Source organism: Cajanus cajan, chromosome 7 (assembly GCF_000230855.2).
Source record: "Cajanus cajan strain Asha chromosome 7, NIPB_CcT2T_4, whole genome shotgun sequence".
Classification (NCBI taxonomy): domain Eukaryota; kingdom Viridiplantae; phylum Streptophyta; class Magnoliopsida; order Fabales; family Fabaceae; genus Cajanus; species Cajanus cajan.
This window is the reverse complement of record NC_138523.1, coordinates 55269949-55285022: the sequence shown is the minus strand read 5'-3', so window position 1 is coordinate 55285022 and position 15074 is coordinate 55269949. Positions and strand designations below refer to the sequence as shown.

At 37.8% G+C, this 15074-nt stretch overlaps 1 protein-coding gene across 4 annotated transcripts; it reads left to right on the top strand.

Moving 5' to 3' along the window:
* Positions 1-6905: 6905 nt before the first annotated feature.
* On the top strand, positions 6906-14492 carry TIC (time for coffee). Of its 4 annotated transcripts, XR_014428009.1 has the most exons (14): positions 6906-7259; positions 7366-7770; positions 7852-8000; positions 8089-8356; positions 8439-8811; positions 8939-8999; positions 9088-9159; positions 9242-9524; positions 9633-9699; positions 9793-9859; positions 9952-10320; positions 10405-12938; positions 13645-13788; positions 13879-14492. XR_014428009.1 is itself a non-coding variant. In XM_083060152.1 (12 exons), exons 1-12 carry the CDS (start codon positions 7166-7168, stop codon positions 12748-12750), a joined length of 4554 nt encoding a protein of 1517 aa, XP_082916278.1. In that variant the 5' UTR covers positions 6906-7165; the 3' UTR covers positions 12751-13337. The 4 variants fall into 4 exon arrangements, 2 of the variants coding, with proteins under 2 accessions (XP_082916278.1, XP_082916279.1); XR_014428008.1 differs by having other exon boundaries at positions 13645-14492; XM_083060152.1 differs by lacking the exons at positions 13645-13788; positions 13879-14492 and having other exon boundaries at positions 10405-13337.
* The last annotated feature ends 582 nt before the right edge of the window (positions 14493-15074 follow it).

The following is a 15074-nucleotide window of genomic DNA, read 5'->3' as shown; positions in this document are numbered from 1 at the left end:
GGATGCGAGAAGAATGGTGTCGGAGGTGAGATGCTAAATGAAAGTGTATTGTTCATTTGGCTATAAGTGTTGAACATTGTGTGTATAAGTGGAAATGTTCACATGTTGTATGACCTTAATTTCATTATACATTGATCTAGGATGATGTATGTGGATATTTAAGTTGTTTAAAGTTGTAAGTTGAATGAAAGTTGAGTTGTATGTTGCGTAGTGTTAAGGCGGTTGTGTTAAGAATGCTAAATGCATGGAGTTGATTTGTGCTGATTAACTTACAATTAGAGAAAATGTATTCTTTTAAATGATGAATATCCTATTGTGAGAATATGGTGATGTAATGCTATGAGAGTCTAATTGTTGAAAAACTCTTCTTGAAAAGTTAACTCTCAAAGTGAAATGTCGAGTCTCTTCTAAGTTTTTAGTTGATATAATATGAGGGGGCAGGTTGAGCCATATTGATTATAAAGTGACCAATATAAAATAGTACAAGGGTTAGGTTGAACAGTACTAATTACAAAGCGGCCAAATGTAGATCCATATGGGGCAAGGTCAAGTCGTAGTGTATAAAGTGACCAAAATTTAATAAGGTAGACAATCGGGGGTCAAAATCCCTAATTATGTACTGAAAGGGATGCAATATTTGGAAGATAGTCGACAGATTAATTTCATAATTGGCTTAGTTAAACATGTTAAGACCGTGGTAGACTCACATCCAAGTTGTCATAACCTTGACAAGAATACTAAACTTCTATAGTTTAAGTGGAAAATTTTGAAAAATCATGTTGTATTGTGAATTTTTATCCAAATTTATTGTTGATCTGACAAACCCAAAAAATTCGAGTTGTTAAGTTGATTTGATAAGGTTAAGTCACTTAGATCACTTACTTGTGTTATTAAATATATATTAATTTAAATATGTGATGATACATTGTGTTATTGTGTTGATGAGTTTTGAAGTTGACATGTGTTGATATTTGGAGATGTTGTCTAAGTTGTTGTATTGTGAACTATATTGTTGATCAATTGTTGTGTTGAAATAATGGTAACTTTCACAGATTAAGTTGATATGTTGATTTGTCATTCGTTGCGTTGTAAGTTGACATATTATAAGTTGAAGTGTTGTTTTGTTGGTTAAGTTGAAAAGATATATAAGTTGTTTGGTGGAGTTCATATATTGTGTTTGTATGCTAAGTGTAATTGGTGGTATAATTGTACCTTATCCCTATACTTGTTATATTATTTTTAGCTTACCTTTATATGTTTCTTTGTGGTTGAACTGCAATAATTATACTTAGTATGAGAGCAAGATAGAGATAGGATAGAAGAGACGTATGTGTTGAGAGTTGTATTGGAGGATGGTAGTGTTGTTGAGCTACTTTGGTGTGAATTTTTTTTTGCAATATTATTTGATTGACAATTTAGGCTTATGTTTTTAGTATTATATTACTTGATTTATATGTTTATTGCAAGTATATTCATGTACTGTTTGTATGTTAACCTCGGGTAATTAGATGTATGTCTTCCATTGCTATAGTTGTTGATCTGTAAAGTATAAGATCTATTGAATTGTTACATTTTACAAGTCAATATATCAAAATCATAATATGTTATTTAATCTAAAATTTTAACTATCCTTAACGAAAATTAGTAATAAAAAAAACTTTGTATCTCCATATATATTTTTTAATAAGTAAAAATTCAAAGTTAAATATGTAAGTGATTAACAATTACAAGTATTTTTGAATAATTAGTTAGAATATGAAAATTTTGGAAAATAAATTTACAATGAATAAAATATAAACTAAATAAAAAATATAAAAAAGTTTTAAAAGTTAAAATAATATATATATATATGGTAAATTCGTAACCCTAACTTATCACTACTTTCAAATAATACAAAAAATCTAACTTTTATTTTATAATTAAATAATTGAGAATCCAATTCCACCAATCAATGCGAAACAACAAAATAGTTTTTTATATAATATTAAAAAAAGTAATGTTATACTTATAGTATTTAAAAAAAAATACACTATAAATTTATTTATTCTTTAATTTTTCATCACATGCCGAATCTATTATCGCATTTTTTTTTTCATTTTCTATTATTTTTCTTAAATTATTATAAGAGTTATTGCAAAGAAATTGCATGAAAGTAACATTTATGAATAATTTATGAATCAGGATCCTGAACTAGGATTTCACTTTATTTTGGATAGATAAATTATTTCAAGGAATATTTTACTGTTTAAATAACAAAAAAATACTAAGAGAGCGTTTGAAATACACGTTAGAATGAGACATGACGTAAGATATGAGTTTTGTTCCCTATTTGATGAAATTAAATGAGAGAACAAAATGGAACACATGATTAAAATAGTGAAATACTTTTGTTCCTTATAAAAAAGTGGAACCAACTCGGACGAGACATGACATGTTATTAAACATTTATTAATAACAAAATTACCATTCCTTATCTTTATAACTCTTTCACCGCACACCCAACTAAAAAACAAAATCCTTGTCGCAATCATTTTTCGCTCGACATTGTTCACTGCTCTTTCCCCCTCTCCTTGCACTATTTGTTGCTCCCATTGCATACAAGGACAAAACATTTTTTTCTCTTTTAGTGTTATTTACATCATTAGAATTTTTATGCTTTACTATTTGTATTATATAAATTACTGATCATTTGAATTACTATCGTTTGCTAATAGAGAAAACGGTGGATCAATTTAAATCAAATCAACGTTGATATATATATATATATATATATATATATATATATATATATATATATATCGATAAGTAATTTAGTGTTTTTTTTAGTAAATTTGGTATTGGATTTGTTGTCTGATTTTATTTTGGTTTTTCAATATAGGCATTAAATAAAACATTTTTTGTGTTTTGACCTTCTTTTATTATTGGAAGATGTACATTAACATTCTTACAATGTTTGGGGTGGCACTTATATTGATTAATGAGTTTGTGAAAAAAAATCAAGAAAGATCTTTAGATCATAGTAGTCGCATTAAAGATATTACACAAGGTAATGTAATAGATAAAATTATAATAAGCAATATTTGATAGTATGTTTCATATCTTTATTAATGTTTCAAGTATACTAATTATGTCTTTTTTTTTTAAAATTAACTCTATTATTGTTAAAATTTTAAAATTTTAAAATTAACGTAAGAGGAATAACTCGTACATATTTATGTGCACATGCGCACCCATTTAATTGTATATAATAAACATGTTGATGTATTACACATAATGATGAGACTATACTTTGAATATATAGAGTAAATCTATTTTATAAAATTAAAGTTTAAGTTTAACTTAACCTAAAATCTATTTTACATTAACAAACCAATAAATTTAATTTAAATAAGTCAACAAATATATTTTTAAATATGTGTGCAAGTTTTTTTTTAATTTACACAAAAAAAATAGTTTATTCCATTATTATTATAATTTTAAATTTTAAACAAAATTAACGTAAAAGGGACAGAATTACTTTTTTCGTACAGCAGAAAATATAAACATTTAAGTGCATTGAAAATGTAAAAAATATACATAATTAGTATTTTAATTTATCAACAATATTTTTTCACAGGGTGCTTATGGGTTGACGCATACATTACTACAAAGTTTTTATTTTATTTTATGGTGTTTTGTTTTTTTTCCTATGATATTGAAACTTGATGTTTTATTTTATTTTTGGACATGAGAACAATGTCATTATTGTTATGATGGATAAATTTATTTGAAATTTTACAAGTGAAAATTTTAATATTAATTTTTTATTTGAAACATTTTATACAGTAATAATAATATATTTAAGTTAATTATATTTTATCAAATATTTTATATTAAGGTATTTAGAAAATAATTATAAAATATTATATAAAATATAAATATTAATATTTTATAAGAATATTACAGTAATATGATGTTATTCGGCCAACGGATAGGGATTATCTGCACAAGCACTATGATGTTATTCGGCGTGTTCAGCGATGGCTAGCCAGGGATTGGGTAGTTTACGTAAGTCATATCCCTAGAGAAATAAACTCAGTAGCTCATACGCTTGCTAGTTGGGGTGTAAGGAACCTAGGTTCCAATGTATTTTGGAGGAGTCCTCCAGATTTTGTTTTGTTTCCGTTAGGGAGAGACTCTATGTCTTGAGCTGTGTGCTTTGTTTAGTTTTCCTACTTTACCAAAAAAAAAACAAGATAAATATATATATGTAATTAAACACGATGTTCATCATGTTTAACAAACATTAATAACAAAATATAACACATAATTCTGATATGTTATTATCAAATATAATATAAATATATTATTGTTATGTTATAATTTGTTTTTTAATTAAAAATTGAAGTGAAATTTTCATTTTGCATATAAATTTGTGATTGAAGAATCATTTTATCTTTATAAAAATTGATTTAATAAGAATAAATTATATTTTAAAAAAATATTATACTGATTGCACTTTCTAAAGTAATTATATACTGATAGTTGCGTGGTTTTGTCAAATCCATTTTCACCCGCATTGAATTGGAAAGATGTAAAAACATATATAGTTACAAGTTTTTTTGTTTTTTTGATCATGGGATTTCATTTTGGTTACAACTTACAAGTTAATACCGGACTATCTTGGAAAGATTTTGAGACTAGGTTAAATAGGAAAAACTTTGAAAAGGACTTGGCACCGTCTAAAAAAAAGTATTTCAGATTTATTTTATATTATAGTAAGAAGAAGAGGTAATTTATATCTTACGAATGATTTTTTTTTTAACAAATGAAGAGTAGTATAATTTATTAAAAGTAAAAATAAAAATGATTCTATAAATAAATAAATTAAAAATAAGTCATGGGAAATGAGTTAGTACTATAAAGTAATAATATTAATAATGAAATTAGATAAGGAAAGTGGGGCAAGAAAGGAAGAGAGGAGAGTGACGGTGTGGTGACGGCTAGGGTTTTTTAGGTTGCTGTCTACGGTCATAAACCAAGCCACGTAGGCTATCTGAGGTAGCAATTCCGGTGCACACGTGGCAGAACTGTGGGATTTCACGACAGCGAGTGAGCGAGAGAGAATGAAAGCACCCCGCAAAACGACAACCTGTGATGCAGGGTCCACCCATTCTGACGTGGCACACTTGCTCCAAAATTTAATATTTTTTTTATCAAAAGGTACGACAACTCCAGTCGCCTGTGCATTATCAAATTAAATTTCGTTTCATTACTCTTCTCAAATAAATACAAATTATTATTTCTTCTCAACACTTTCTCCGCATTCTACGCCGATGGTATATTTCTTTTTTAAGCCGTGAAAAAAATAAAAAAAAAATAGTTTTGCCTTTTCGAGTTAAAAGCAGGCAAGCAGCCCCTCCCAGTGACGCTATCCCTCCTATGTTCACAAGGAAGATATTTACCTCATCAAAAGCAAAGACAAGTGAAGTGTAACCAATACCAAGATCCGAGGCTACCAACGAGCCTCGTTACAACCTCCACGTGTTGCATATTTTCTTTGCCACGTTTTCCAATACATACTGCTTTCCAACTCAATTACCTTCACTTATTTCAAATTATCAAACACAATTAAAATATAACTTAAAAAAATAATCTTAATTATAATATTTTCGCTGCAACGTGTGTGTACATGTCAAATAAGAAATTCAACCAAGAGTACCCTTGGCTTAAACCAGCGCGTGCATCAAAAGAAAGCCTGTTTGGGTTTGCTGTCTCCATCTCCAATTAATTAATTGTTATACGTTTTGTTATTAATATTAAATATTTATTAACTATTCAATTACTGTTTATTGTTTATTATTTTAACTGTGGTGTAAATTTTGAGGAGAACTAGTAGATATTAAGATAAGTTCATAAATTTTCTGAAATTTTAATTGTGGGACCCAGGTACATGTCATGAAGCTACCACATCTCGCGAACGTGACAATTAGGCCAAAGGAGAGAAAATAATTTCTAGATCGGCAGCTATTGGTGGGCCCACACACCTTGGAAGTTCCGTGACCGTGACTCTGAGTTACTCTAGCTTCGGCGCTCATCTCAGCCGTCCAATCAGAAAGCTTGGACGGGGGCGATTTGGGGTTGACGATGGACGCGCCCGAACCTCTTGGTTTAGGTGCCATGTCGGACTCGCTCGTTCGTTGGAATCTGCTTGTTTTTTCAATGAATGCCCACTGCCACGTTGGACGCATCCAACGATGGAGAGTGCACGTGTTATTGATAACGCGAGGATCTGGCCCGTAGAACAGAAATGTTTGTTTTGGTTGTTTATTTATTCTCAGGTGGGTCCACTAGTGTAGTCTATTCTAAAATTATAGATTATAGATAGATATAGAAATTAAAATAAAATGAAAAAAAGCAGAAAGGGTAAAAGAGGAAGCTAATTAATGAATTTGACCGGTGGGAGCGATATTTTCTGCGGTCACCTAGATTCCTTGTGATGGTGGTGTTTCATGTTTGCTTTTACCAAGGTCCCGGCAACCGGAGATAGCCGGTAACCGGTCGACGTCCTATTATTTAACATTTTCTCAGGAAAAAAATCAAAGTATGGCACATTCATTTGAACCCATTAATTGAATTATTAATTTATTAAATAAAAAAGATATTATAACAAATAAGTAGCAAGTAAAGATGGAAAAAGATGGAGAGGGCAAAGAAGGGAAGTGGACACGTGGAGGTGAGTCGCTGAAAAAGGTGTTACGCATGAGTGGTGAGATGGAGGGCTAAGATGGTGCCATGATGTCACGAGAGAAGGGGGTCCGTTGGATCGGCGGAGTGAGGAAGGGTGGAGATTGAAACAGGTGACGCGGTGGAGAATCGTGACCGTCCAGGAGTCTTTGGAGTGGGTTTGGCAGAGAGTGAAATAGCGGAAAGGAGATGAGATTGGAGCACAAAAAGGGGAAGAGAGATAGAGATAGAGAAGCGAAGAGTGGTGCAGCAGCAGCGTGAGGAGGAGAAGAAAAGATAAGCAAAGCAAAGTAGCCTCCCCCTAAGATCTCTGTTAATTGTTATAACAGGAAAAGAGGATCTTTAGAGGAGAGAATCAATTTATTTGCGGGTTCAAAATTGCCTCTCTGTGATTATGGTTCATACCTGATTCGGCGGAAATAGAGGATCTTCGTGTGGAATGGACAGGATTAGAGAAGCCAGAAGAAGCACTATGGCCGCAAATGGTTTAACCCGAAGAAGACACAGGACTAACAGTCTCAGAGACTCACCAGGTTCCCAATTCTCTCTCAGATCTCAATACTTGTATCGCTTCCTCTTTATTTCTTTTTTCTCACCATGCGTGCTTTTTTTCTCCTTTTTTTTTTTGGTTTTGTGCAGAGGAAGATGGAGCGATGGAGCTGCAAGAGCCAACCAGATTGCGAGATCGAGGAGGGAGTGGGAAAAAGGATCGAGATCGCGAGAGGGAGAGGGAGAGAGATCGATTGGGTCGGAGCAAGAAGAGAAGGGGTGATAGGTTGATGCACAGTAGCAGAGAGGATGGCGGAGAGGACACTTCGGAAGAGAGTATCAACGACGAAGATGACGACGACGACGACGACGGAACTAACGCCGCCGCCGGACCCAGCGCTTCCGTCAGAATGCTTCCGCTCAACCCTTCCTCTCTCTCCAACCACCATCGGAAGAGCTTTCCTCCGGCAAAACTTTTTAGACCAACGCCGCCGCCAGCCTTGAAGGCCGCCGATGAGATGATCGGATTCTCCGTCCCCAGAAAAGCGCGCTCAGGTAAACCGGAAGCCAACAAACTCGCTGAACCACTCTGAATTCACCGCGTTCTGATGCGTTCCTTTTTTTTTTTTTGGACAGCGTCGACGAAGAGGTCGCACGAATGCTGGGCTTCGAGCGGCGGTGGAATAGTGGCGGAGCAAAATCACCGACAGCCTTCCAGTTCGCCGGTGAGGGCGCCGGCGCCGGCATCCCCTTCGTCGTCTAACGCCTCGGTTAGGAAGAAGATAGTGAGTTCCGCAATCCAGGTGTGAGAATCTGAGTGTGGTGTGTTGGTTTTGATGCAAGCGCTAACAGTGTTGTGTTTGATGGGTGTAGAAGCAGAATGGAGCGGCAAAGTTTCGACCACCCAAAACGACGACGTCCAAGTCATCGTCCTCAGCGCAGGATGAGATCGAGATAGAGATCGCGGAAGTGTTGTACGGCATGATGAGACAACCTCAGGGACCGACCAAGCAAGAAATCATCTCCAACGATTCAACCAAGTTCGATTCCCGAGAACCCAATAAATCTTCCACCGATGCCAAGTCACCGATTTCCAACCCCCAAAATTCAAGCTCTTCTGCCACTCCCATGTCCGCCGTTGGTGTGTTACTCGTGAAAAATCTAAATTTTATCATTTTTTTTAGATTTTATTATTTAATTTCTCCTTGTGTTTATCTTTGCAGCTCCGAAGAGAAAAAGACCGCGACCGGTGAAGCACGAGGATGAGAATTTGAGCGTTCGAAGCAGTCCCATTTCGTCAACGACGAAGGCTGAGAGCGATCAGCCTGCCAAGATGGAAACTTGTTCGTCTAATTTGGATAAGGGCAACGTGGGGTCTGTAACAGAGAAACCGGCGAATTCTCAAACGGTTCAGGCGTCGCCGGAGCCGGCGAAGACTGAGAGCAACGCCTCGCCGGAGTCTAAAGCGGAGGAAGCGGAGAAGCAGAAAGATGTGGGATTGAGTGAGGTGGTGGCTCCTCAGTCGTCACCCAAGAAGGAATCTCCTGTGCGACATGTAGCAGATGATGACCGTGAAGATGTGAAAGCGACTAAAGCGTGAGCAGCATCGACTTTTACTACTCTTTCTTTTTCGTTTTTTTTCTTTAATCATTTAGCTTTTTGTGCTCAGTTCGCTCTGAATGTGAATCCTGATCTTGCTTTATTGATTTTCTTGGTTCTCCAGGAATCCGTCCATGTCCGAGAGTGAAAATCAGCGAGAAGAGAAGATCCAGATAGATCTGATGGTTCTTATCGTTTTCTTCCTTCTCTGTCTCTGATATTCCGTTTTTTCTTTTTTGATTGATTTTTATCGGGGGTATTTTGGACTTTCAGGCGCCACCACCTCCATTGAGGTCATCTCCGGAAAGGGATGTGGAGAATAATATGGTGGTTGACGCAGAAAAGGTAAGTGGGCCATGTATTGGCTATGAACTCTTTTCATGCTGCAGATGAATAAGTACTTAAGGCGTTTTGGGGTGTTGTGCAGGAAGTGAAGTCTGCGATGAAGGAGGACGATAAAGCACAAAGAATGAACAAGGAAGAAGCAATGGTTGTGGAGATGGAGAAAATGAGAGCGAGGGCCGAAGAGGCTGAGTCGCAGAAACCGGGTATCTTGCAGAAAGAAAGAGGAATTGATTTGCAACTTGATTTGGAGAAAACTGATAGGATGGATACTAGTGGCAATGTCGGTAGTAATATTAACAAGAAGCAACAACATCAGAACGTTCAGAGGCAGCAGCAGCAACAACAAACAAACTCAGAGAAAAATGGTACGTTCAATTTAGAAGCTAAAAATGCTCCTTCTTTTGTCTTTCCTATCTTCACACTTTTTCCTGATCTCTGTTTTGTGCCTTACGATTTTCTCCTCCTCCTTCCAGTTCAACCCAATTCTGTGCCTCTACCATTGTCTGTTCCCAACTGGCCTGGTGGGCTTCCTCCCATGGGGTACGGCCAAAGATCAATTGCTGTGTGTTCACTGTTGTTTCGGATATTTGTAATAATTTTGATATGACCCTCATCTCGTCTCATTATTAGCAGATATATGACCCCTCTGCAAGGAGTTGTATCCATGGATGGGACTACTGTGACATCTGCAGCTATACCGGTATGTATGCGTCTTATTGTTCCTCTTGATTTTTTCTCATCTACAAACAATGTGAATTGGCTTCCTGATTAATTCTTTTTTCTTAAACTCAGCCTCCCCAGATTCTTTTTAATCAGCCTCGGCCTAAAAGGTGTGCAACGCATTGCTACATTGCTCGCAATATAGCATATCACCAGCAAATTGCGAGGATGAATCCATTCTGGCCAGCAGCAGCAGGTTCTGCTTCATTATATGGGACTAAACCAAACAGTCATAATGTTGTGCCCCCCACAGAGTTGCATGCTAATGTTTCCGGTAGGGCTGCAAACTCTGCTCAGGACAAAGGGCACGGTATTGCCATGTTTCCGGGTCATATTGCTAAGGACAAAGGCTCTCAGCCTGCCAATGTGGATAATTCGTCCAGAAAGCAAATTTTGCTTCAGCAAGCTTTGCCTCCAGGAGCAGCACCTAGTAATATCTTGGTATGTTTTGGTTTTCTTCTTCTAAAGCCATTTGGTCTTCTCCTTCTGTTTTAATTCTTAAACTAATTTATCCTTTGTCGCAAGTTTCAGCATGGCCCTACATTCATATTCCCGCTGCATCAACAGCAAGCAGCTGCTGCAGCATCTGTTAGGCCTGGATCTGTAAAGTCTTTGCCAGTTTCAAGCAATGGTGCACCATCCAGTGCGCCCAATTCTGCCCCACCAAATGTTTCTGGCACAGGCGCTGCTGCAGCCGCCCCAACAATGAGCTTCAGCTATCCAAATATGCCTGGCAATGAGACTCCGTACTTGGCCATTTTGCAGAACAATCCTTACTCGTTTCCAATTCCAACACATGTTGGTGGTCCACCTGGGTACCGTGGAACCCCTCATGCCCAGGCTTTTCCATTTTTCAATGGCTCTTTCTATTCTTCTCAAATGCTACATCCTTCACAGATGCAACCGCAGCAACTTCCTGCTCAGTCACAACAGCAGAACCAACAGGGCCATCAAAATACCAGTATGTCTAGTGGATCCTCCTCGTCTCAGAAGCAGCACGCCCAGAATCAACAACAAAAGCCTAATAATAATGCCACTGGCTCCAATGGCGGTGGAAGCTTGCAAGGCTTTCCCGTCACCAAAAACCCACCAACACAGCCACTACAGTTGCAGCAGCAACCGCAGCAGAGGCAGAATCATCACACTTCTCATCCAGTTCGCCAAGTTGAGTCTGAGATGGGTGGTGAAGATAGTCCATCTACTGCTGATAGCCGTCTCACCCGCTCTACCATAAATACGATGAATATTTATGGCCATAATTTTGCAATCCCCGTCCCTGTGCAGAAGCCAAACTTTTCTTTGATGACACAGGCCACAATGAATGGTGCTACTTCTAATGGTGCTCACAGCGAAAAGAAGCAACCCCAGCAGCACCCTGGTTCGAAGGCTGGAGGTGAAACATCTCCGGCATTTGCCATGTCTTTTGCATCCATCAATGGGGCGGCTGGGGCTCCTGGCCTTGACCTCTCATCTATTGCACAAAATCATTCCATCATGCAGAGTAGTCATAATTATCATATAATGGCAGCAGCACAAGCTGCCAGTGCTCAGCTGAAAAAGAGTTATCATGCCCCTGAGGAAGGGAAAAATGTGGTTAATTCTTCTAATCTTGACGAAGATAGAAAAGCAATGTCTGGAAAAATTCCAACAACAATGGCGCAATCCATCGCATTCGGAAGGCCGGATGTATCCGATCCCTCAATGGCGGCATTGTCCGGCGGCAACAATGTCATAGATACTTCAGGTCGTAATCTCAATCTTGGTTCTGCTTCTTCCCGGGGTTCTGCTTCTGTTATGCCTGCTGCCAGTACTCAACAACAAATGCAGCGAAATCAACAGCAAATGCTTCAGCAGCATCAGAAGCAGAACCAATTTGCTGCAGCAGCTCGCAACAAGACCCCATCAACAGGCAATGGTAGTGTCTATTCTGATAACCTCCCTTCTACATCCTCAATGGCTACCAAGTTTCCCAATGCTGTATCGGCATTTCCTCAAAGCCTTGTACAGAGCAGTAATACCATTGCTCAGTCGCCTCAGTGGAAGAGTTCTGTAAGGGCAACAACCACTTCACAATCACCTCCATCAATGGCTTCAACAACACCACCCTCATCGGTGAAAACTCTTCCGCAGCAGCAGGCCCGTTCCCAACAGCCTCACACGCAGATATCTTTTGCAGCAAATCCAAAATCATCCGCAACACAAGTGCAACCCACAAGTTCCACCCAGTCTCCATCACCCCCAGTCATGGTTGGCTCACCAACAACTTCATCTATGTCCAAAAATACTGGTAGTCCAAGGACCACTTCAACTTCAACAACCAACAACAAGATAAGCCAAAGTTCTTCCTTATCCTCTCAGCAAGCCAAGAACTCTTCTGCTGTGCCGGCTCGAAAATCGTCCCCTGTTGGTAGCAGGAATGTGCCATCAATACTCAATGTCCCTCAGCTAACTTCCTCTTCCAGCACTGGGAGTAAATCCCAAATGCCACAGCAGCAACAGAAGCAGCAGCAGCAAATGTCATCAAAGCAGGCATTGCCACAGCCCCAGCTTTTCTTCTCAAATGCTTACGTGCATTCACAATCCAACAGCCCCACATCCACCACCACAGCTCCAACTGGTTATTACCTCCAAAGGCGTGGCCCTGAGCCGATGCAGCGGCCGGGCTCTTCCGGCAATAACTCGGCAGCAGCTAATAACGTGAAGGGCAGCAGTGCCTTACCTACTCAGGGTCTTTTGCATCCTGCCCAGTTTGCTGCAATGCCACCTTCAGGGAGCCACCATCAGTTTGTTCCTGCTGGATTTTCTTATGTTCATCCTGTGCCCTCAGTTCAAGTGAAGCCTTCGGAGCAGAAACAACCTGCGGGTGAGTAGAATGAATATATTCCTTGGTTGCCTGCACCCCTTGACATGGGATTTTGAAGTGCATGATGGGGTCTTCTCGATGGTGGGGGGAAAATGCAATGTTGATGCCGTTTTGGAGAAGATGTGGAAAAGGAACAAGCTGGAGTAGGTCAATGCCAACGAAGATAAAGACGATTTGGATTCCTCAATTTTGGATGGTAAATCGACCAGACCATTGATGTGCCTGAATTGTGTTTAGTCATTTGTTTGTACCCTTGTGTTTATAATCTGACAAGGTTGATCGTGAAGTCTAATCAAATTCGATTGGTTTTTTTAAAAGGACGGGGTTGATATGGTGGGAAAAAAAGATGTGGAGGAAAGGAAGGGAAAGAACCACCTTTTCTTCTTTTGGGGATGTAATACATGTTCTTTCTCTACTCTTTCTTTTTATTTTATTTTGTCTTCTAGGCTACTAGAGCAGTAAAAATCTTTTTGACAAAGTCTATGTGGAGAAGGATGAATATGTACGTGTCTGGCTGGCTGGCTGGCTGATCATATATTATAGTAACCCTCAATTTTATTTTTTAATTTAAAGATCAAAAGATGATTTTCCCTCATCCATTGCTGGTGTGGCTATGATGCCATTATTTTCCTTTTCTTTTTCCCCAAGTTCTAGTGAAATTTGAGTGGGCGGTGACACAAATTGCAATGAGTGAGTGTGAAAAGCAATAGCAATTTCAAATAATACGAATATGCTTTTTGAGGGATGGGGACTTGCATGTGAGGCGAGTGAAAATTGAATTCAATGTGTAGACTAAAAACCAGGTGAGTTAGTAGATAAAATAGGTGGCAGATCAAGGGTATTTGTATTGGTATTGGATCTTTAATTTTCATATCGCTAATGGTTGGTTGGTTTTGCGCAAGGATGGCGTGGTCCGGAACATGTGGTAAAGATATCTTCAAAGTTTCCATCGAGTTGGACAATTTCCTTTGCTGAGATGTGCGCTCTTTACTGTCACTATCGCACACGTGGCTTACGGATTCATTGTAGATGTGTTACTATTCTTGGTATTATCCCATCGATTATTATCCTAAGCTGCTGCTATATCATTAAAAATCATATTAAATAACGTGTGTTGGTGGTACTTGGTGGGGTAGGCTCTTTCTTCTTCCACGTAATTGCTTTCCATGTTTGCCCTTGATGGAGGTCCCCACCATGAGACAGCACCTTGGCCCACTCGAGCAATCACAGCGTTTAGAACCAAACTTAAAGCAGCAACACATTGCGGGTCCTGACATCCCACCTGTGACGATGTGAAAAACTTTGCTCTTGTCTCTACGTAATACACGTGTATCCAATGTCTTTATATTTTCTTTTCATTTCTCAAAGTAACAAAATGTTCCAAATCTTCTCTTTGCCACAGAGCTACACTCTACCCCTCTACCTCAATAAGCCACCGCTACCTTAGGCACTATTCTTTTAGCCTTGCTTTATTTTCAAATTAATTAACTTAATAGATTTTATTTTTATCCTTAATATGTATATGTAAATTTATTTTCTTCAGAAATTCTACGTTGATGTGTCTTAATAACACGAACTAATTATAATATTTTGTCAAAGTTCTTTTGTTCAGCTTAGTCAAGTTAATGACATGGACAAGGGAGCCTACCATTATGATATGTATATTTCTTTTTTATTTTCTTTATCGGAATTGGCTTTGTCAATAGGTTGTATTCTTTTATTAATAAAAATATATGAAATATGATTTTAACTTTGTTCGGGGTATATGGACCAGCTCAATAGCAAAAAATGAAGCTAGATAAATAGACAGAGGGAGAGGGAGTGAGAGTGACCTGGATTTCTTTTTAAATATCTATTTTTCATCAACTTAAAGGGAATGCATCTACTTCCTTGCGGTGCTGAAATGGCAGGAAAGTATTATTATTATTTTTAATAAAAAAGAGTGGAGTGCGTAAATATAATCATATTATTATGGGAATTTCAGATTGAAAGCTTTATTGTGTGATTCATTTATTCACTTATCTGTTTCTTTTTTGAGGGGCCAAAGATAAAGCATACAGATCTTCACTTGGTTCCCTCTTGATAAACCGAAAAAGACAATATTTTGTGTCCTTTTCCTCTTCAGAGGGACCCGTGAAAGGAATCAATTAATGGAATAAGCAAAGTCCCCATGCCCCTCCATTACCAATTTGTGAACACTGAAAGATAAGCCTGAAGAAGCTCACCACACCTAAAATCAACTATGACTTATCGCACCTTCCTGGCCCCACTTCAACACCTTCAAAAAGTCTTTTCCTTTCTATTTTTTAATCATTATTTATGTTAGTTGAGC